At 42.6% G+C, this 24,294-nt stretch overlaps 1 protein-coding gene across 4 annotated transcripts in view; it reads right to left on the bottom strand.

Moving 5' to 3' along the window:
- lrp1bb (low density lipoprotein receptor-related protein 1Bb) overlaps positions 1-24,294 on the bottom strand; it is a 281,286-nt gene that overhangs the window by 101,006 nt on the left and 155,986 nt on the right. For all 4 annotated transcript variants that reach the window (XM_053877208.1, XM_053877210.1, XM_053877209.1 and 1 more), the window contains 9 exons: positions 21,267-21,347; positions 21,020-21,190; positions 18,910-19,092; positions 13,382-13,582; positions 9,443-9,688; positions 5,427-5,624; positions 4,412-4,616; positions 1,568-1,732; positions 1,253-1,497 (listed from right to left, as the gene is read on the bottom strand). In XM_053877208.1, coding sequence (XP_053733183.1) covers positions 1,253-1,497; positions 1,568-1,732; positions 4,412-4,616; positions 5,427-5,624; positions 9,443-9,688; positions 13,382-13,582; positions 18,910-19,092; positions 21,020-21,190; positions 21,267-21,347 — 1,695 coding nt within the window. The remainder of the gene's footprint in view (positions 1-1,252; positions 1,498-1,567; positions 1,733-4,411; positions 4,617-5,426; positions 5,625-9,442; positions 9,689-13,381; positions 13,583-18,909; positions 19,093-21,019; positions 21,191-21,266; positions 21,348-24,294) is intronic.

The raw sequence follows: 24,294 nt of genomic DNA, 5'->3' as shown, positions 1-24,294 counted from the left end.
CTGATTTTACATAGAATCGAAACAACAGGATCCTGAGCGAGAAACAATAGAATGGAAATTATTTCCATTGGCAAGATTGTCGCTTTGAATTTGTAACGGGAATTCGATCACGTACACACGCGCTCAGTGAAACGCACATTTAGGGCAGTGGCTTACAAGCAATGTCCTACTGATCTGTTCAATGGAAAATCCCCCACGTTTTCATGTACTTTTTGTACTACGTTTTATTGTACTATATGTACTATATGTACTGTGCTTTATTTTGTACTACGATAATGACGGCAAGTCATTTGGAGATTTTTTCAAAGGGGGAGACCAGGCTTTCCGGGCGATGGAATGCCCTCCCTCTCCATCACTGTACTTTTAAAACGCTTCTTAAAACGCACTTTTACTCTTTGGCTTTTATACAACCGCAACATCTTTTTAGTGATTTTCAGTGTATCTGCCCTGTTTTTAATGTCTGTTTTATCCTGTTTTTGCAGTTGTACAGCTCTTAGTGACGATCTTGTATTGCTTTTTAAGTGTCATATAAAGAATTTTGGTATGGTAAGATAAGGTATTTGACTTCCTTTGACATCAAATATGTAACTAAATAAAAGTCCACTCAGTGAAGGATGAGTTGCGACATGGAGGCGGTGCATAGAGGGAGGGAGATTGTCTGTGTTTTAGGAGCAGTGGAGTTGTGGAGGGAATTCTGAAGGAGACCAAAATTCAGAGGGTTATTGACACGCTACAATGGTGCCAGTTGGGACGGTGAGGGAGCCACAGAGTCAGTTACCGAGGTGGACATAGATAGACAGGTGATATTGTCGATGACAGAAGCCGCAGGGTGCTTCCCCAGACTCTTGAGAGAGAAAAGCTGCCAGCCGTTTTGGTCCCAACAATGAACAATTTGGTTGCATTGTAGTAAAATTATAGGATGTTAGAGGTGAGCCAGGTTTGACGGCTCAGGTGACAGCCGCCGGCACCTCGTCCTTGCAATCGCCGGAGCCATCAGTGACCCTTCAATTAGTCTTTTCACAAAATCACTGGCAATTAATTACAATGATTCTCATGATTTTTCATGAGTCATTTATGGTTCCACGCGTGTAATCTTCTTGTCAGTCATTCGCCACGAAATGTAGAATTACTGTGACCCATTAAAGGTACAAGTGCCAACTGAATTTATCACGTCGCCTTGTGCTTCAATAGCTACAGGTGAAGTTTACCATTCTAAGTCGGGCATGTCTCAAAAGTCATTCCACTTTCTCACCTTGTGGTTGTCTGCTGGGGTGAAATATCTGCAGGTCAAAAGGTTGAGCACTCGTCTTCTGGATGACAGTCACATTCCGCCCAGTCCACTTGTTAGCTCTGGCTAAAGTGTTTGTCCTCCAGTCGGTCCAGTACACGTTTCCTCCAAACAGGGACACGGCAAAGGGGTGGGAGAGATACTCATGGCCTCTAAGGATCTCAATGACTCCCCTTCCATCATACAGCGCAGAGAATATGGCGTCAGAGCTGTGAACAAAGGATGAGGTGTGTCTTACTTTTTCCACAGAAAAACCAAACTGCTGCTACGTGATTTTACCGTGCATCCGTCCAAACAATCCTCTTTTCCAGATGATCCAGTGTCAGTCCATTAGGCCAGGCTCCGATCTCCATATCTTTGAAAACAATGTGGCGACCTCCTCCACTCATCGACGCGGCTTCAATGCGTGGGAATGTAGCATCCCAGTCAGTCCAGAAAAGGATTCTAAATTATGAATAAAAAAAAATAGTTAACAAAAGACAATGATAAACAAAAGTCAGGAGCTTTGTCCAGGATTCCAGTGAAGGTTTTTAGGTACAGAGAAAGAGTAAATATCACATAAACAGAATCGATTAGTTGAACAGTCCTGAACAGCACCACTGATCCAGTACCCCCCCTTAACATCTGCGACGGGCCTTGAAATGAGGGACCATCTGTTTTATTATGACTTTTCACAGCTCAATGAGGCCTGAAAATTGAACACAATCATCAATGTGACCATCAACAGCACTGCGTGTCCCACTCCAGCCAAGGAAACACTGCACCGCCGCCTCGCCTTGATCCCCCAAGTCAGCCAGTGCAGTACAGAGAACGGTGACTCAAGCTTGAATCACACAGTGACGACAACCAAACAGTGTCAGGAAGAAATATCCTTGTCCCGGATCGATACCCAGATTCCCTTGATAAGGCCCCTCTGATCAATGACCCACTACTTCGAGTGGATCCAAGTAATTAGATTAGAATTATTGCCCTCAAATGGAAATGCGCCTTTAGGCACCAAAAGCGGCCATTAATCCTGCCCTGCCATGAAATGCAGTCATCCTCCCAAATGCGAAAGAGCAATATAAGAGAGCAAGCGCAAGAAGATTACTCATTTCTTAAGAGTGTTAAATTGATTTTTAGGAATGTCTGGGGTTTTGCTTTAATCTGAAATATGGTGGTCATCACACAACCGCTGGCTGGTTCTCAAATGCGCTTATCCAGAGGAAAGCACCCCATGATAAGGAGTTATGGCGGCACAAGAAACGGCACTTTTTTTCCTAAAATGTTTTTGGATCATTTCAATTTGACAACTTATAATACATTGATTCACCTTAGATGATTTGCTTATTTTCCGTACTGATGCCACTTTTATTTTGATATACACATTATGAGAATTGTTGACATGTTTTAGGTCCAAACCATCTTGGATATGCTGAGCCCAGAGTAAGGCAGAAGGGAGGAGGTAAGCTGTGGGGAGAAACTGTTGGGACAACAGATAAGTATTTGAATTTTATCAGTCAAGGAGCATGAACATGAATGAAGGGAGGCGAAGAAAAGAGTGCAGGCATGAAGTGGAATGAATGAGTGGAGACGACTGACAAGGTTGTAGTGTTCCGGCCAAGACGAAGACCAAGACTTTGGGGGAAGAGACCGAGTCTTGGTCTGAAGACCGTTCTCGACTAGGACACTTGACCTTTTTCAGTTGTCTCTTTCACTCATTCCACCATTCCTGCACTCTTTTCTTCAACTCCCATCATGCAGTGTCAAAGTCTTGGTCTTGGTTTTGGCCCTCACTGATCTTGCTCTCAATTTGACCTTGGGCCCTCTCAGTCTTCGTCTCGGTCTCAGTCTTTACTAAGGTGGTGGCAAAAGAGGACAGCGTTGGGTGAAGAATGTTTGGGATGGAGATACCAAGAAAAGGAGAAGAGGTAAACAACCAATGAGGTTCATGGATGACTTACGGTGGCAACCCCTGAAGGAAATTGAATGAAAATGAAGCATATGAGTATGGAGCTCATTTAAATAACATGGCTTATGCACAGAATCTCTGCGGTTAACTCGACTAGTGAACCTCCGCTGCCTGTATCACACAAAAGAGTGAACCTTCCCCTCCTGCGATGTACCCTTTCGTCTGAAAGCAGGAGGCACCAAAAGGGACTTCTCCCTCGCTTTGAAAACGCTTAAATCAGGAGCACTTTTTCCAGACTGGCTAATGCGGTGGAACCTTCAGGCACTTGAGGTATCATGCTCCTCCACTCAGATTCACATCCTTCGACACAGGCCTCCTTGAGGGGAAAAGTCATGCTGCAGTGACCTGGATATAATCTTCCACCAGCCCGAGGCAAGGAGGTGAAACCACCTGTTGTTTGAGAGAGACATATATTCCAACACCCAGGGTTAAAAAAAAAAAAAAGAAACATTCCCAGCTCTCTGTAAACTCATGACTTCTCAACAGAAGATGAGCTATTCCAGTCCCAATGGACGAACGGTTTCCCCACGCAGCTCTCAGTGAAGAATTATAATTCCTCTCAAACTAGAACATAGATTTAACCTTCTATCTGGATCAAGCTCTCTTTCTCGTGTCAACCCCGACAACAAGAAGTAAATCCCTGACTTGAGTTATAAACTTTTCCTGTATTTCAAGAGCATATTCCCAACCTGCTAGGCTGCCAACTACCACCACATACAGAGATACAGATACCTTAGTAAACAAGGAGCAGTAATGGAGGGGTGTTACAGTATGGCATAACCACAATGCAAATCATACATCATAGATTTATACATACATAAAGTCCTATTTAAATGTTTTTGACCATATTATAGGTCTACCATTCCCTTCATCCTGCCTCTCACTGTACTGCTGTACCATGCGGACACCTGTTCAAGTCACCAGCCGCCGCACTTTTGACGACCTTTGAAATATGAAGATTAATTAATGTCTTTGAGATTCTTGATATTTCATGCTATCACAAGCACTCCTGGAAGGGTGAGACCATGGCGATACAAGGCGGAGAACCATGCTCTATATTAGTGCTCGCAGGACAATTCTATAGCAACAAGATCACAGACCTGCTTTGCACAATAACAATAACCCATCATGCATCTGTGAGAACATCATATAGACGTTTGTGAACAACGTACCCTTGACCTGGGTCGAGTGCAATGGCCCGCGGATGCTCCATGCCTCCTGCAATCAGGGTGGTCCGCATATCTCCATTCAGCTTTGCCACCTCAATCTGGTCGAGATTGCTGTCAATCCAGTACAGTTTCCCCGTGATCCAGTCGACTGCTAATCCTTCTGGAGTAGCCAGACCGTGCTGCACCACCACTTCAATACCTGTCACCCCTGGGAGAGCAGTGGAACATTGAAGCACACATGATCAAAAGACAGTGAAGGTTGGCCTCCCACTGAGACAAAAGAGATGTAATTCATTATAAATTAAAGAGAAGTCAAAGGGAAAAGGTGCCAAAAAACTTGGTGAGCTTGGTGAAGTTTGGAAAGTTTTTCACACAATGAACATATTCTCACTCTCACGGTGTCTAACAGTGACTATTTGACGCCAGTGAAATAGTCACAGTGACGCCGAAGTAAACCTTCTTTGTTGCATGTTGACACACAGGAACAAGCTCCACCTTCCGCTGCAAATGCGTAAGAGATCAGATTCAAAACTCTCTTCAGATTTATTTGTTGCTTTTCATAATCAGGAATAACCACGCTATTAAAATGTGCTTTTGTCACCATTAATAAGAAGCAATTTGAAATAATGTCGCCTTGAGTTTGATGGCCTCACTTATACGCAGACTACGGTCAGGTTTGACAGGTTTTCCAGGGAACATGGCAGTGTGAAACAGAAATGATAAACTCATCCACTGCTCAGCTCATTGAAACATCGCTCGAAGGACGGGACCAAAAAAACTGTATAATTGCAAATTGTTGTGGGTTTATGTGGTATCAACATTCCAACATAGAAATATAAGTCATGTGAAAGAAAACAAGGGACAGAAAGTGATGTGAGAAAAGGGATAATGAATTTTATCCGACAGCAGAAAATCACTGAGGAAACAAAAGAGGTGCTTGAAATGAAGAATGGGTGCTATATTTTTCTGCTTGTGCATAGCATCAGTAGAAACCAAAAGCTTATCTTAACACGCCTACCTCCAGAGTCCGAGAGTCTCCCCCTGTAGATCTTATCCTCCACTACATCTGTCCAGTAAAGGAGGCTGCGGTTGAAGTGGAAGTCTAGTGCGATAGTGTTCCTCAGCCCTGGCACCAGAAGACTGTAGTCCCGCTTGTGAAGGTCAATTCTTCTTATCTCGTGCCGGATGGAGAAAATTATGAAAGCCTCAAAGGAGTCTGACGAAGAACACAGAGATACAGGAAAACATTTTTGAGGTTTCCCCATGAGACTCAAGCAGCTTGTCTGAACTTTATAATTTACAGAAGCTGAAATTAAAGATATTGCCAAGTATGGATTTAGTCTCATAAGATAAAAAGGGAAAAAAGGGTGAAGCCATTGTCTTTTTTCCTTCATTTAGAGCTTTCTTTAATTCGTTTTTCCTAGTTGAATCTTTAAATTTAGATATGTATTGCCATACCTGAAACTGTTTTTCATCATACGAGCAAAGAAGCCGTACACATGGACAGTGGTTCAGGTTCAAAAGGAATCACCTGCCAAACAATTAAATGACTGCAGGCCGGTGGCCCAAATATCAGCGGTGATGAAACGTCTTGAAAGGTTGGCGCAGCTGAAGGGCAGAGAAGACCCCCCGCTGTGACGCCTGCGGTTTGCCTGCTCGGCAAACAGATCAGAGATGACGCAGTCAATACAGGAGCACTTCACCCCTGCGGACCAGCACATGGATTCCAGAGCTGGACTTCACCTCTGGATTCAAGATCATCACAAAGCTGACCCAACAAAACCCTGCCAGGGGATCCCAACTATTTTATTGAGGTTGTTCATGTATGAAAAGGTCAGTAGCATCGACCTATCCTTAAAAATATCTCACAGTCAGAGAGGATCCATCCATAAGTTGCATTATCCATTTTGGTTTTAACAAGTGAACCTGACCCACTCTATGAAGAACCCATTCTCATCCCAAGGAAAGACAGAGGCATCTCTTTGGGGGTGGGGGGGAAGAATTCCAATTTCTTCCTCAATCCGCTGCGTCAGTTCCCAACCTCAAAAACGTGTGTCGCTGCGAAATGCAAAGGCGGTTCCGATTCTTAAGAAGTTACCTTGAGGAGAGACTGAGGGAAGTATAATCCTCAATGTTGAGATTCGCCGACACCAACTTTAGGATTGAGGAATACCCAGACCACCCAGAATATATTTGGTTAACTGAAGCTGCTTTTGTGCAGTGCTGCCCCCCACAGTCCGAGGGCATATGTAAGGGGTGTCCCATTTCTAAGTCACACATAGTTCTGATAATTTAACAGAGTTAAGGTTGAAGGTTAAGACTAAGGTGTGAACTTGAGGGTAAAGAAATGATGATGAAGGGAGGCAATCCATGCAAATCCCTGTCTGTCATTTGGATGGTGCATTATCATCACTTTATAGGTGGCATCTTAGGTGTATTTTGAATCTGTCTGGTTCCTAACTGTTTTCCAAGGAAGGATCAATGGTATGCTCACAACCGTCCACCACCAGGGGGTTCAGCTTGAGATAAGTGTGGGTCTACTCTTTAATATGTTCAGTCCCCACATAGAAACAGCCACACTAAGCAATGTTTTATTGCCCTGTCGGGGCCATGGGCCCTACCGGAACACTTGGCTCCCAAGTGTTCTTAGACACTTAGGTTACTTAGAGTACAATTTTATTACATTACTACGTTACATACGGATCCAGGTATGGACTCCGTCCATCATCTGTCCGTGCTTTGCGTTCCTTTTGTCTGTATACCTGCACGTTTCCACAAAGCTTACGAATACGAACCAAACGGAGGAGAACCACGGGAAATCGTAGGGGCAGTGTGGCTGTTACTACCAGATACATAGCATAATGACACACCAGGAAGACATAACAATTGCCGAAATTCTCTGGCCTCCAGTTGCGATTTAACAGCCGAACTGACCACCGCCTCCTATAACGCTCTCCCCTTTTTTGAAAGGGGTACATTGTCAATACTTCTTCCACAGTCACCATGTTTGTTTTGGAGTTTGTTTAGCTTTTGTCTCTGGACAACTCCACTGAGTGGATGTATTGGTGAACTGCAGTAACATAAAAAAGCGTTCACTAACGGTAACATCATTTGAAATGGGTACATGGGTAATGGGTACGTTTCATATGTAAAGGGAGCATAAATGGGCCTTGAGTGTTTCTGTTGCAATTGTTATTAAACCTAAATAAATGAAATGTAGTATTAACAAAAAAAAAAAAAAAAAAAAAAGTGTCCACCGACCAACTCTTTAAGTCGGTCATATAGAGGATAAATGGCACAACAACTCAAGTTTCTAAAGTGGTGAAAACTTGGCATCCGCGCTCTGAGACCAAACATCGTTGGCTTTGTTCACATATAATTAGCTTAACCAGTATAAACACGGCTGCGTCCAGCGCAGCTCAGCTTCAGACTCATGTTTAGGAGATTAAAATTCACCATATTTCACACAAAGTTCAATCAAACCAGCACATGTACTCTGAGAACCCACACAGACACATTTGAAGAAAGAGAATAATCCCCACTGAACTCTCCTTCTATGTAAAACCCACCGAGCGGAAATACATTTTTACACAAATGCAATTAAAACGGTGTCCTTCCTTCAATAACAGCCACAGCGAATGAGCGACAGCGCTGCCACAGCGCGAGCCCCGTATCAGCAGCAGCAGGTTCCCCTCAAATGTTTTTATTACTGTGATGTCCAAAGGACACAGAAGGGACGGATGTGCACGCGGGACTTTCACAACGCAGCTCAAGATTACGCTGAAATATCGGCTTGTATGCAGAACATGATTTATGGGAAGCAAAACACCAAATAATAATCCACTCAGCTTCTGTGGAAAATATAGCATTCTCTGGCTAGTGTTAATGTGTGATCACAGTCGCCAGTGTCATCAATCTTGGAATGAAGTGGAGGAGCAGGTAATCAAAACGTAGCCAGCGAATCTGATGAGGCAGCAGCTCAAATGTATTGTAGCAGATACACATTCACTGGAAAACAAATGACTATTTGAAATAAAAACAGCAGAAAAAGAAAACCAGACAGGCCTCAGAGTGTTGTTCAGATTAATCCAATGACATCCTGCATGTCCATATATGACAACAATATTCCCCTTTTTTTATTTGATCTTAGCACTTTTTTTTAGCTGCGCCTAAAACAAAAACATGTATCAACAAATACAGTAACACATAATGTAAATCTAAATGAGTTTTGAGCCATAATCCTGGAGCAATGATCCAACTCTTCTGTCCAAAAAACTTTTTTTTTTTATACAAACTGACCAGAGTTCACAACGGCACATCTGTCACCTTCAGTACAGATAGCACAACACAAGCCTCATATGCCCCCTGAGAAAAAGAAACTTCAACAACTACGAGGATTTGGATCAACTCTCACAGGCCTTGAACCTTAAACATTTCATTATTTAACTACAACACTGCATTAGTCTGCAGGATAATGCCACAGGCTTGTTTGTTAAAAATAAGATCCTACACTGGGAATGATTATAGAATTCACTGTAAGAGACAGAAATATATATTTCTCTGAAATAACCATTAACAATATATATATATATATATATATATATATATATATATATATATATATATATATATATATATATATATATATATATATATATTTTTTTTTTTTTTTTTTTTTTTTTTTTTTTTTCAGTTCTAGTGTTGTTATTACTATGAATAAAACGTTTTCATTGAATGTTGTTGAAATGTACTTTAATGAGGAATATTTCCATCAAACATAGGTTTTTCATTTCACTTTATGAAACTAAGAAACGGTTGCTGCTTGAGTTTTTTTTTTTTTTTTTTTTCGCAGATGAGATTGTCACACAGGAGTTATTTCAGTCCATTAAATTGCCAAATCAACTCTGCTGCAAATACATGTCATTACAACACAAAAGAGGATGATGTGCCTATAAGTGGAAAGTCTACAGCTGCCGTGCGGACATGACAGCCAGTCTCAGGCTGAGCGGGACATTGAAATTCTGGGTCAGTTACCTGTGCTGTGACAGCTGTCTCCGTCTGGGTCAAGCGTCCATCCTGGATAACAGGAACACTTCACTGTGGTCTTGTACTGCTCACACACCTGGCTGCACTTCAGGTGTCGGCTGCAGTAGTCCACAACCTCACATGTCTTGTTGCTGGAGTCCAGGTCAAGCCCGGGGGGACAGGAACACACCACCCCTTTCCCTGGTGCCACAGTACACTGGTGACTGCAGCCACCTCTGGCTACCAGGCATAAATCTGCAGTAATGAGAGGAAAGAAAAAATAAATAACGGGAAGACAACATCAGACAAAAATAATACTCTTGTTCATACATAAGATGGTCTATAAGCTGCGGGTGCAGTGGTGCCGTCTGCAACGTAGAAAGGTCAGTGGTGCACAAAGCTTAAAAATGCATGAGGATCACTTCTACACTAGTTTTGAAAATGGGCTCCAGCATTGAGACTGACTCATGAAACAAACTTAATATTCTGAACTTGAATCAAGAACTCCTCACATCTTTCATTCACATTTAAGCTCTCAAAACGTGCTGTTTTCGGCCGCCTGAAGTTCCGACACCACGGCCGTTTTTTTGCGCTTTAAGGTGTATAAGCTGTGGGGCTCAAATCGCAAGGAAAAAATAGCGTCTTATCATCCAGAAATTACGGTAGATACAAGATGCTGTGTGAAAAGTTGACCATTTAAGCAGCCATGACACCTTCAGTTGGAACCTTAAACCTGCTAGGTACAAGGTTGCAGCACTACCTATTTGATGTGTCCTCTGGGACCTACAGTTTCCTCCCACCAAACCAGAATTGTAGGTGTTTTGGTGAGTGATTTTCTGTAGTTCTGTGAGGAACTGCCCATGGAGTCCCCTGCCTCTCAAACATGAAGAGTTATCGGGTGCAAATTATTCCCCACCATTCATGTAAAAAGCTTTTCCCCCTTCCCTTTACTACCTGTTGTCCCAAACAGGTAGCACTTCCACGTCCAGTTTGTTATTTACATTGGATGCAAGTGAACCTTGAGCTACTTAGTAGTAGGTGTGAGTCCTGCGCAACGCTTGCAAATCACTCAGACCCCAAAGGTCCCCGAGAAAACAACCTAATCGTCTCGGAGAACACTGAGGTCTTTTTGAAAAAGCATAGCGTGAACCCTCGAGGGTCCTATAGGAGCCCCTGAGTCCTCTTTAGTGACACTCAAAGAAAATGAACCTCTTTGTTGACACTGCTCACAATGAGAGATTAGAAGGCCACAGTTAGACACACGAGAGCACCTTCTTCCCCCCAAAGACTCATGAACAAACATCTCACCATTTGCCATAATCCTTAACACCCAGCGTTTCCTCTTGTTCGCCCCCCCCCCGGTCTTTTGAATCAACAAACTGTGGATATTAAACATCGGGCCTTATGTATGAACATGGAAAAATGGAATTATACTTCTAACATTACGGGAAATACTCTATTCTTATTGGATAAGCCATAATGGAGCACTACTTGTAGCTCACAACAACAACCGCAAGTTTGACTTTGATAGTTTCATGTGACATTTCCCGCCTGGTGTCAAGAGAATTCACGCTCAAGCGCCGCGATTCAGATTTCCTATCAGTCTGAAGAGCAAATTGAGCAGTTGGAGAATAATTGCAGACACATGCAACATTATTATCCCCTCAGATGTTTGTAAATATTGCCGCTGCAGGCAATTACCGCAGAAGATATTGAGATCTACCCATTGCAACATTTTGGAGCAATTAATTATTCATTCATTAATTCTTTCATCTGTTATTGGCAGACACAGGGGACTGGAGGCAATCAGTGCCGACAAGTACAGTTCGGCTGAAGAGCATATTGTGAATTTGTCATTATTGCCGCATTCGCACGCGGGATTTTCAGGGGAAATGTTTGTGGCTCTCGCTCGCAGTGGAACCAGGGTTGAGTTATGACGAGGGAAGGAAGGAATTAACATGGAATATAAAGACGCAGTTGTGTTTATTTTGCTGGTTATTTATTCCTATTATGTGAGTACAGAGTTGCCCAGATATATTCACAGTTAAAGCTGAAGTACCAGACAGTGACAAAATATAATCATATACCACTGTTAATATTCTATACGACGCAGTTACTATCATCCAAGTCTTTTCTTGAACCCTATTTTTGTTATGTCCACACATTGTTTCTTTCTGTTACTTTTGTATTTATCTCTGTCGTGTGCTTTTATTTTGTTACTTCCGGTTGTTCCTGTTTCCGTTTTCCGATCTAGCTTTACAGGCAAACGCAGCTGGCGCTCATCTGCTGATCAAGTCCTTCCAAGGATATATCCCCCGTGATGCCAGCTGCGTTTGCTAGATGGTTGCTTCTCTCTCCGTTTAAGGTCATTTTTCAAGACTCCCGTGTAATCGCTTTCCTCCCTGACCTTTTCCAGATTCTCCCTGCGCGCTTGAAATCTATTTCAGCCGTATCCTTTGTTCCGCGTTCCTCCTCGCTCCGCTTTCGTTTTCTCTCCCGGTTTCAATTCAGTCCGCGTTGTGAGCTGTTATTTAAAGTCTCACCTTTCAGTTATAAATCTGTCGGTGTGTGTGTAATTCCCACCACCGAGCGCTTTAAGTTTGTCGCCACCGCGTAGAGCTTAACTCCTAGGGTGCTTTTCTTAGAGTAGGTCGTTGATTTCTTAATCCGCCTCTCTTTTGTTTTGGAGATTTTCCACCCGTTCCGTGTGTTCATCCCGGTCCGAGTTTTGGTTTCCGGCGCCCTTAGTTATTTTACTGTTTGTCTGTCTGTATATAACTTTTTGATGATTAAATCTTTGTAATTTAATGCCGTCTCTCGTGCCTTCTGTCGGCCAAAACTCCCTGCATCCATCACCCAGAATTATGTCAATTTTAAACATTGGTTGCCAACAAGGTCATCGATTTCTATTTCTGTCTATCCAGACTTTCATCACGGCGCATGTTTCCGAAAATAAAGTCATTTTCAGGACGAAGGTCTGAGGTCAGGTGTTGCTGGTTGTTCATCTTTTACTTTGTATCATTGTATCTGATAATACTGACTCACTTAAATCCTGTGCGAAAAACTATAGAATCCAGAAGCCACTACCTCTTATGGAGAAACAAAAACTTCCATCCATTATTATCATTCGGAGGCTGAACAGTGGCCGTGGGCTGCTGAGGCGTCATGAAACAGTGTCATTTTCAGAGCTCAGTCGGTGGCGCTCTCAGTTTAAAATGATGTGAGGTTTCATAAAAGTGTTTCATTGAAAATCCAAATACTTTAGAGCCGAGACAGCCATGGTGAGCGCTGACATTGAGGACACTGTTTCATGAAGCTTCATCAGCCCATCATTATCTCTTGCAAGCTGGAGAAAAACATTTGTTGTGAATATATTTGTATTATATAATATTATATTTTCTGAGTTTTGGAAAAAGGTTTGGACCTAACGGACGGGTAGAGAGTTGGTGCTCACTTCCTCTCATCAACTTGCTAACTGCATTGTTTGAAATGAAATGAAGAGTAATTTGTCAAGTGTCTCTTGACGTTGACACATCATATGCACAGTAGTTAATAGAGGTGTGCAGCATTAGCATAGATAGACACCAATTTGGATTCAATTTGGACTGCAGCAACCAGTTCCAGTGTTGCTGACAGCTGATTTAAGCACAAAGATAAAATGGATGATGCTGCAGCAGCGACTTGAACTTGTAAGGATGTAAAAATTAGAAGTGTGGGATCGAAAAATTCCACTAGCAAAACCTGACAGTGCCTAGAGGGTGATGGACATTAGGTGAGTCCACTTGACTCCAATGGCCACTGGTCAACAAACACTGGAGGAAAAATACAAAGTTGCCGAGCTTGTTTAAAAAGTAGTCCCAAAATAAAACACTATCTTTGGGAAATTGTCCAGTGGCCATCCATTTTCCCTCAAATTCTTGATTGAAATTCTAGGAAATATGACATTACCGCATATGGGTCCTTCATCTGAGCGGTCAGGACAGTCCACTTTGCCATTGCAAATCTTATCCGGAGTGAGACACACAGATGTGTCATTGGCACAGTGGTACTTGGGTGGCTCACAGACTGCGGACTGGCATGACTCCTCGTCGGAGCGGTCCTCGCAATCGATGTCCCCGTCGCACACCCAGCTCTTCGTGATGCACTTTCCTTTGGAAGAGAATGAAAAAATACATTTCCATTATTCCTTTTCTTCTATTCATGTCTGATAGATTTCAATGAACAGCAACAATGTCAATGCTGATAAATGCTGGATGAAAAAATAAATTAAAAAATGACATAAAAATACAGTGGATTTTCTCAGCAATAGCAGCAGCTGTAGATGCTGAAAAGAAAATTATGCTTTTCTCTCAAGAAGCTCATGTTTTGTTTGCTCCGGGGAGGTTATTCACATTTCAAAAGCATGAAAAAACCTTCAGGCACTCAATAGAACGCTACATGGTGCACGTTCAAATATGTGTCTGCGGCAACACAGTGAAGAGACAGCAGGAGCCGACCAAGAGCGAGTACAAAAGTTGCTTTTCTGTGAGCTCATGAGGACGCACTTGCCAATGGCACAATTCTGTTCACCAAATGTTTTGGGCTTTTGTTGTCTCTGTTTAATTTGGGGCTACGCTAACTGGACGTCCATTAGTGGCGGAGATCCACATGAGTTCACAAATCAAAGTTCGCCTGAAAGAAAGGAAAAATATAGACAATAGCAAGCTAACTAGACAGATGAATACACATTTAAATTTATCATCTGTAGGAAAGAATGAAACATCACAGCAATGAACTGTTCTTTTCTTTCAGCTGGTTTCCATCCAAAATCTCAAAAAAGCAAAGAGTCATTTGTATATGTGTTGAAAATTTTGACATTTTAGTCAATTAATAAAAAAATAAAAATAAAAAAATCTTCCCACAGGTCAACCTAAGTTACTTCAGAGTGGGTGCATGACAAACAACTATTTATTAATGTGGAAAAAGGGCTTTTAACGTGGTGTTTTCCAAATATAGAAGAGCTCATCTTTAATTCAGCGCATGGAGGCATCTGAGCGCTGGTTACTTTTTTATGTACTGATCCTTTTCTTAAGCGTGTGTTTGAAAGATTTATTTTTACATAATGCATTAGGACATTTGAGAAGTTTCGTTTGCAGCGCTGATATCTCTGGCGTGTTGACAAAAACACTCTTGAGAAGAGGCCGTTCGTATTCTTTTATATTAAGGTTTCTATTTTGGGATTTTAATTCAAATTGTGCACTTCTTAACCAAGGAAAACACAATACATGTTCATGTGTTTTTCCTCTGGTGGGGAGAAGAAATAAATAAATAATGTCCATTAAAATGCAACTTGCTTGTGATACTTTTTTCGAGAACAGGTGGTGAATCGGATGTGTAGAGAGTATTTATTTATTTCGTTTGAACACTTAGTGTTTTGGTTCTTCATCTCCCTCTCTCTCTTGACCGAGGCTTGGCACGCTCACGACTGGAGCTCATTCCCGTGATTACCGACGATATTGGGGCATTGACGCCAGGGTTTCCTTCAACCTTGACATTTGTCACATCTGGATTTGTCTTGGAAATCTTTGCAAGTAGGTACTTTGTTTGCTTCCTCAAATCCTACTTCTTATTATTCTTCTGAATTATTCTTCTGCTGCTGAATTTGACTGTACCCCATTTTGTGAACTACGGAGTGTCATGTTTAAGTTCTTTGAGTGCTTTTATTTTATTATTTCTTGTTCTTCCGTCTGTGGTTTCCTTCTCCTTTGTTCCCTCCAGCTTCATAGCAACACAGCTGGAGATCATCCGCTGATCAAGTTTGCTGATTTCTACATCTAGGTTCCAGTCTGCGCTGCCAGATGGTAGTTCCAGTAAAGTCCCCTCGAGATCTGTTTCTTCTGCGTTGTTTGCAAAGTTTCTATTGTGCGTGTCGATTCTGCTGCTTTCTTGTTTTCCTTCTAGTTTATTTTCTATCTTTCATAGCCGCGTTTGTACGTTGGGCGAGGGTTTTTCTTACTCTTGTCCCATTTTCCCTTGTTGGCTTTTTTCTTCCACCGCTTTATGTCGTTTGGGCCTCGAGTATGTATGAGTAACCGAGTGCGGTTTTGGTTTACCCTGTTAGTTTGCTCGATAATAATTTGCCTTTTTCTGTTTTCAGTTTTTTCATTGTTCTTGAATGTTTCCCTCACTCTGCGTTTTGGATAGCAAGGTTTTTAGTTCTTCATTTCCTGTCTGTGCCCTGTTAGTTTTGTGTGTTGCATATTAAACCTTGTTAAAACTTCACTTCATCTGTGTCAAGTCTTCTGAGGGCCAGTTGCAATCTAGCACTCGGGTCTGTTCTCCTGAGCCAACCATGACACTGAGCTACCTATACTGAACAGAACATACCGGAGAGAAAATGGGCGAAAAGAGTCGTCATAAGCAACTGCAACTGATGAGGCTTCATGAAACAGCATACTAGTTTTCAGAGCTCAGTAGGTGGCGCTGTCAGTTGATGTGAGGTTTCATTGGAATGGTTGCTCAAATGTTCAAAGACTTTTAGAGCGGTAGTAATAGTGCCATCTAGTGGACTCTAAAAATGAGGACACTGTTTCATGAAGCCTCATCAGCCCACCATTAACCTGAATTATTAACCAACCCACCATCGCCATTTCTTCGAGATGAATAGTTGGAACCTGGTCAACTGGAATCTCATCCTCGCCGTCAGATTACTACAGTAAGGTATTTCTGTCAGTTTTGCTTGTGATGGCAGGTAAGAGCAAAAGTCATTCTCAAGCCTCAGTGTCCACTGTGTTGAGTGGCAGATGAAATGCACAGGAAAGCCATTGAAAATGTAACCTACAACTTTAGATTTCGCTAAGCTAAGAAAACTGCTCAAGCACAAACCTGCCCATCAGCGAAGGGCATGTGAGGAAGTGATGGACACTGCAGGACACAGAGGAATCGCAGCACCTGCCGTGATCACGGACAGTGGGGTTCAAGCAAGTAAGGAAGACAGGCAGGCGGATTGGACATTAAAGGAGGTGGCCTTGGATTGGCATCGCCTTGGGGGAGGCATGTGGAGATCTGGCCTCAGAGGTGTCGGGCCTACAATGGCATCTGGATCCCATGGTGGCTAATGACACCACAGAGACGCAGGAGGTGGTGGAGTGGGGAGGATGACAGGTTGACTGCAATCCGACAGACAGCCTCCATCTCACATATACTGGAGGTTTAATGTCTAGTTGCTCCAGTGAGTATGGCAAGTATGGCCACTGTTTTATTTCAGTGTTGTAGTCATGATTTTTGGTTCAGTTACAGGGGACTGATATGAAAATGGTCTTTGTATCCAGCAACAATGTTGAGATACAACTTGTCGGGGAATATCTACTGGTAGAGTTGCAATAGAAAATATGCAATCTTTGCTCCAGTTTAACACCCTTCTCGCAGGCCGAATTTCAGCGGAAAAAGTGCTCTGTTCTTGTGAGGACAGGACGCGCTGCTCCAGTGCACAGGGGTGTGACACTGTGGAATTAAAGTGGATAATAACTGTGTGGTCTAACCAAGCCTTCAGTACACAGCAATGGCTCTATTCTTGATGATTCTGTCAGGGGATGTGCAGGAAGCTGCTCTGCGGAAGACAGAAAGTAACTGAATCTGCGTTTGACCTTCTCTATTCAGAGGCGGAAAGAAAAGAAATGCTGCGTTTGGGTACGCAGGCTTTTTAAAACGGGTTGTTGTAATTGGTCGAATGAGAACTGATTTCCTTGTCGGCCTGAATAGTTAAGCTCCAAATATTGAAGCCTTTGTGGAAAGCTAGGCAGCTATTTGGAGGATTATCACACAGCACATATTTTAAACATAAATATCCAGCTCAGATCTAAAACAAAACGGCACAGAAACGCACAAAATAATCCTTGCATCAGCAATCGAGTCAACAATAGTTGGCGGTTGCTTTGCGCTCGCCCTGCGGTCATGATGTGGAAGGCGCAGCAACAATCAGAAAAGTCTTGCTCAGGATTTGATGTAAAGTCAAAACCAATAAGATTTAGTGCTTCTGAATATTTATGCGAGACACTCACTCAACCAGTCTGTTTCTGAGGAGCGAGTTTTTCAAGACATTTAACAATCATAAAACATTCATACGTCGCCGCCGAAAAGAGAAACGCTCTGATCTGATGCATGATTCCTCAAGTTTCCGTTTCTATTTTTGTTCTGGAGAAATTTCTCACAAATTACGCTTTTTTTTTTCCACCAATACATTTGGGTTGCTGAAGCTCTGTAGCTGAAGTCTGTGCTTCTGAGCAACAAGATACATGCGTATACGCATCTCAGCCTTCCGCATCTTGATCAAACTAAATTATACCGTGACTTGTTGTGAGGGATTGTAAACTGGACGTTCACAGCAAATGCAATTTCAACAACAAAAACAATGTAGCGCCACGTTCACAAGCCACTAACTGTCGGACTACAACAGGGATGTGATGTGTTTGAGGTGACGTGGCTGCAGTTTCAATGTGTTTCAAGCGACACATTTTAACCATAGCCATCTCACAAGTTGTAATATCCAGCAACAAGTCACTGTGCATAAACCAATCAGATCCCAGATTTAGGTGAGACACATGCATAGAGGAAAAATTGTGAATGGAAGTGAAGCTCATCGTCATGACCCAGAGATGTGGCCATCCAACTCCTGACTTCCACAGGAGGTATGAATTATGCCCCAACAAATTTCCATATGCTGATGTTTGCTCTACTTTTAGTGTTTTTTTTTTTTTTTGCTGACTTCATAACCAGTACTCACACCCAAAAACTACTTATGAGTATTGCAACAAATGTAGCCGGTAAGTTTTGTCGGAGTACGGACTCAAACTACTGATGGTCTCGTGAAGCTTCATGAAACAGTGTCCTCATTTTCAGAGCCCACTAGATGGCACTCTATGCTCTCAAGTGTTTGAATTTAAACAGCCATTTTCATGAAGACCCACATCATTTTTAAAACTAGAGCGCCGCGAACTGAGCTCTGAAAATCAGGGTGCTGTTTCATGAAGCCTGTTCAGTCGATCGCTACTGTAAACATGTGGAACCAGGAGGTCTTTTAACCAAATACATATGCAATTCCATATGTTGAAGGGAGAGACTCCGACTCAGGTGTGCCAGAAACGGATACTTGGGTTGAGCTTTTAAAATTCCGAGAAATTCGCCAGATCAGTTCTGCAAGCTTCGAAAGCTTGTTCTCACTATTGGACGTATGTCTATCATAGATCCACAAGTTAAGGTCTCCACTGAAGGTTGTATGATTCGTGCTGTCAAACTGCCCCTTTATGTAGATGAATAAAGCTGCTAGCATGTAAACCAGGCTCCAATTTCCCCCTCACGGATGTAAAAACGTTACATCCGCATGCATGGCCTCAAATGCAAAGAGTTATCAGAGTCCTATTAAGGAAAGATTTAGGCTTTTGACAGAGGAAATAAATGTTATTACAGCTTTATGTTTCACTCTCTGATGTCTTAAATACCTGTGTCTTTGCAGGCGAACTTGGCTTTCGGATCACACATCCTTTTGGGCCCTTTGCAGTCTTTCTCGTCGCTGCTGTCCTCACAGTCACCGTCACCGTCGCATCTCCAGAGCTCGGGGATGCAGGTCCCATCTGTGACACAGTGGAATTCCTCGGCACCGCACTCAATCACAGATGGCAGCGCTGAAACAAAAGCCGTTGGAACATTGATCGAACAGCACAACCGGGCTCCGCGGCCACCATCAGCGGTAAAGACACGGTGGCCATTAGGTCTTATATCACGCGAGATGTTTTATTGTGCAAACATTTATATGTGCTTTGGCAGTAATTATAGGTCAGTAACTTTTAAAAAGGGGCCGTATTTCACTCGGAGCGTTTGGCCTTCACCCTTCCTAATATACATAGAACTGATTTAATGGCTTCATTCACTCCAGTCTTGCTGCGGTGGTAAACCAGACGCAGTGGGACCGTTTGGTTTGGTTGTGCAGCAGCACTGAGATGAATGTGTTGACATCGACTTCCCAAATGATGATATTAATGAATATATAAACGTTGTTTCATGAATATTTGCAGGGTAGATTTAAAAAAAAAAAGGGTTAAAAATTGGAGCGAGAGCTTGTGTAAATACAGAAGAGGCCGTGTTTGGCTGGAAGAGCGACGCCATGTATTGGATGGTGGAAAGCACTTCCTGATTCAATCACTCCCTCATGGTTAAGGAGAAAGCAAAGGCAGACACAGGGGAGAGGAAGAGCCTGTGGTTGGCACCACAAACACGTTTGATGAATGGTCTACAAATTCAAGTGACAAGAAGGCGAGCTGCTCGGTTCCTTGGTGCTCTCATGACGATTTCTGGTGTAATTACATTAAGCGATTAAGCGGCCGATATTCAAGCTCCTCCAGAAAAGGTTGTCGTGATGAGATGAGTCACACATGAGGGTGGAAGCAAAGTTATTGGATTGAAGTTGATCATTTTTATTCATGAGAATAGCGTTTAAACAGCGTTGCTTTCAGTGGAAAGATCCACCACCCTTGTTGATGAATACACGGTACATAGTAGGCTTTCTGTCAACATTCCTATCAATGTGACGAGAGTACTGGAGTGAAGAAGACATGAACTACATTCCTACGTGATGGTGTTTTATCATGGTTCTAAAGCACACGTGTTAACATTGGTGTCAAATTTTGACCCTGATAAGGGAAGCTTCTGTCCGTCTCATGGTTGTATTTATTTTTTTATTGAAATGGCAACAAACTTTCACTACCACGGTCACAGCAGTGAGTACTTTCATGTGGTGTTTTGTCTCCAACACTGCAGTAGGAGGCAGTGTCAGGTTGATGCATCTGTGTTTCAATGGAATCAAAGGTTTCCTATCATGTGACATTCAGAGGGAGGAGCTGGGCTCAGCCCTCTTCGCTGCTTAATGCATCAAAATGCATCGCAGAGTAGGGTTGGAATCTACGTTACGTTTGGATAAATATCTCAAGGCAGGAAAAAAAAAAAGCACTTGCACAAAATGAATCTAGCGATTGGATACACATCCCAATAGGGGAGTGACGGAGGAATATGACACACTGTTATACTGTGTGGGCCACAGTATATTGTCATGTTTCTTAAAAAAGCAGCCTTAATTTTGAGGAAAAAACATTGAGAAACTTGAGAAAATTACGAGTTTATTGTTCCAAACTGAGTCCAACAGGAGGAGGATCCAACAGCTACTGATAGGCTAATGAGGCTTCATGAAACAGTGTACCCATTTTCAGAGCACAGTAGGTGGTGCTCTTGGTTAAAAATTATGGGATGTTTCATGACACTTTATCAAACTGTCATTCGGAACAGCTCCCTTACATTGTCCTGCATCACTCTTCATAGCAGCACATCAAAACTTCGATAACGCGAGCTTAAAAGAGCGATACGATATCACACAATCACGATCGTGAAATTTGACTGTATCAATATTTTCCAACACCCCTAAGGTAGATACACATTTCATCAATATCCACTTGAGAATAGTCGATGTTCGATGCCCTAGGTGCCGGAGTGTTCGTCAAATGACTGTGTCAAAATACGATCGTTTGGATTTGTGTTTTCCATGTTTCAAACAGCACTCACCAGCTGAGCTGCCTCTGCAAGTGGAATTTTCGTCACTGAAATCTCCGCAGTCATTATTACCGTCGCACACCCAGTGCTCAGGAATGCAGCGACCGCTGGCACACTTGAACTGGCCACCGGTGCACGCCTGGATGCAACCCACTTCATCGCTTCCATCTCCACAGTCGTCGTCTGGAAGCGTAAACGGCATTCCAAGCACATGAATTATACTTTCAAGTCAACAACGCTTAGCAGGTTTCTCTCTCACCTGAGTCACAGTGCCACTTCTCACTGATGCATCGCCCGCTGGAACAACGGAACTGCGTAAGCGGCTCACAAGTGGGGAAGGCTGAAATGGAAGAACAACAGGATACGCGTTTCTGCAAAACAGTCTTCTTCTTCATAAAATAAATAAATAAAAGGTCCTTGACTTATTGAATTTATTTTTGACCATTGACCGTGTGAATTCAGGAACACAATTTCAACTTTTGGCTTTTCGAATGCCAACTTTAGTAGAATCCTCAGTTGCTGCAGTGCATTATGGGACATTATGTTGAGCTCATGTGGCTCCTCATACATATCATAGCCTCCCTTAAAGATGCTTTAGTGCTCTAAAACTCTGGGATAAACATGACAAAAAACTATGACATAAAACAGCATCTACTCAATCTAGTGTAGCCATGCACATATTATTATATCTACTATAATGCTATAATGATTCATAAATGTTTCAAAAGGAGCATTTTCATCATAACTAAATGACAGGAGCATTGTTGAAGGAAAAAGGCAAAACATACTCCATGTGTGAGACGTGTAAAATGTTTAGCGTAATAATGTGTGACATCACTTCACACAAGTCCAGAGGAGGAGGAGAACCTGTCGGCTGTTGCTGGTAAACAGTGAACAATGGAAGACGGATTATCACAACTTCCCTGCAGCTCTGAAAGGGCGAAGAGAATCTCATCTTCCATCGCGACCTTTATCACCAGGGATTTACGTCCATATGCTGTCGTTACCAACCAGGGCTTCCATGCGTCGGAGGAGCCCAGGCACAAACTTGCAAAAGCAAAACTATTTTGCGCAGCATAAGCAATCCCCTAACTTCACAAGGGTGGTTCCATGAATAAAAACTGGCAAATACCTTATACCTTGAGTGAGAATAGGAAGCAGCAACAGGAAGAAAGTGAGGGGAGGCTTTTTTTTTTTAGTAGATGAGACTTCATGACACAGAATAAAAGGGTTGATGATGCTTCATGAAACAGTGCCCTCATTTCCAGAGCTCAATAGGTGTTTGAAAATGATGTGAGGTTTTGTTGAAATCCCTTTAGAGCAGAGAGTGCCATCTAGAGGGCTCACTGTTTCACGAAGCCTCACAAGCCCATCACTAGTGGGCGGAACTGAATGTGTGAGCAGCCATACAAGCGGATGAATGACTCCTTCAAAATATCCAATACATCCACATGAAACTTAAGAAAATAAACACTTTTAATCATCTTAAATTTCAGTATAATATCTTCGGAACTTCCTTGGCCAAGGTCAAGATGACATTGTCACTTCAAGCCAACTTGACAAGATGGCGTCAATTGTTCATGCTACTCATTCCACATGTATATGAGTCAGAAGGTGGATATTACTATGGGCGTCTGCTGCTTGTCTGACGGAGGACATTTTCACGGATTTTAATCTCACGTGCCAGACAACCGTAGAAAGAACGGCAGGAGTTTAATTCCATGTGAGAATGAAAGAAGCAAAAGCTTTAATTATTGAAGTTGCCACTGAATCTCGCGGCGTCTGACAACCGCTAAACTACTGACAAAGCAGGTCCAAATTAGCATCAATCTCCAGGCAGCCTCCGCTGAGCTTCAGGTGTCTGAAAACCCACAGTGGCTCCAGTGAAGCTAGCGCGAGTGGCGAGGGGCTGCGCGGTGGTGAGTCTGCAGAGGAGCGATGCCTGAGGAAGCTCAGACAACAGTCTGCCGGAGAATATGTTTTGCCGCGCAGCTTGATGATGATTGAATGAAGCCGAGCATGAACTTTAATTACTGCTTACACCCTGGATGTTTGTGACTGAGCACTGAGGCAGCTTAGGACGCACAAAGAGGGGCTGAGGAGCGACACCAGAGTGCAGCACTCGGCAAACATCAGTCACCAAAGAAAAGAAAAAAAAGGCTGATTTAATACAAATAGTGACTAAATGGCAGAACCTTAAAGCCCCGCCTGCTCTGACTGTTAGCTAGTAATCCAGTTCAGCGGTTAGCTCTGCATAAAACATTGCGTGCAAACAAACACACCCCCTCTGCATTTCAATGTGTGGAATCTTCAAAGAGCCTTAATATCCTGAGGTCAACATATGTATTTCTCTTATTTACATGCTTCTTTTTTTCTAGATTAATCCATAGAAGTCTGCAGTGACAAACTTTAAGTGACAGATTGTGTAATACCACTGAGACTCCGCTACAGAGCGACTTCTCTGTCTAACTACTTTCAAGTCTGTATCTTGGTTCAAAGAGCACAACATAACAATTCACTTTTTAAAACTACTTCTAGTCTTAAATGAAGGACAGAAAAATGTATACAATAAAATGAACGGTACAGTATTCTTTTTGGATCGTATTTTCAATTTTCTTTGAAAGTTAAATGAAGGTTTCAGTTACAATGGTAATACAAGTAATATCGGACTTACGACCTGCTCAACTTACGACCACGGCCAGCAGATGCTTTGTTTTTTAATTCAATGTCTGGCACCGCAGCACATAGCAGCCCGGCATTGCGTACGACAGTTACGGCAGCACAGTATCCCAGCATCTCACTCTCTCACAGTGATCTATCACTTCAGTAGCACCTATAACCCTCGCGTCAGCTATTTTGAATGGCATTCGACGTCCAATCTGGCTCACAACCGGTTGGTCAGAACCGATCCTGTTCATAAGTCAGATGTTACTTGTATAGTGGTTGTATATAAGCTTATAAACTTTTCATAGAGTAAATTTTCCTGCCATCTCTATGCTTGAAGTTAGCAATATTTATTCGCATTCTGATATCGGTTCACAGCTTCGGAAGAGTCACAGCCAAAAGTGCAAAACCGCGTTCCAGTTTACCTCTGAAATGTCCGAAAAGTCTGACCTGGGAATGACCTCACAGCGCATTAACTGTTCTAGTTATCAAAGTCGGAAAACGAAGCTAGCGTCATCCACAAAAGCTATTCTCATTGCATGCCTTGCCCAGATGTCATCGGCTTCTTGACAATAACACGCTTTGTTTGCAACTAGAAATACCCACAGGGAAAAGAGGAAGCA

Source organism: Synchiropus splendidus, chromosome 10 (genome assembly GCF_027744825.2).
Source record: "Synchiropus splendidus isolate RoL2022-P1 chromosome 10, RoL_Sspl_1.0, whole genome shotgun sequence".
NCBI lineage: Eukaryota > Metazoa > Chordata > Actinopteri > Syngnathiformes > Callionymidae > Synchiropus > Synchiropus splendidus.
Note: the sequence above shows the minus strand (reverse complement) of the source record. Positions and strands in the feature narration are given on the sequence as shown.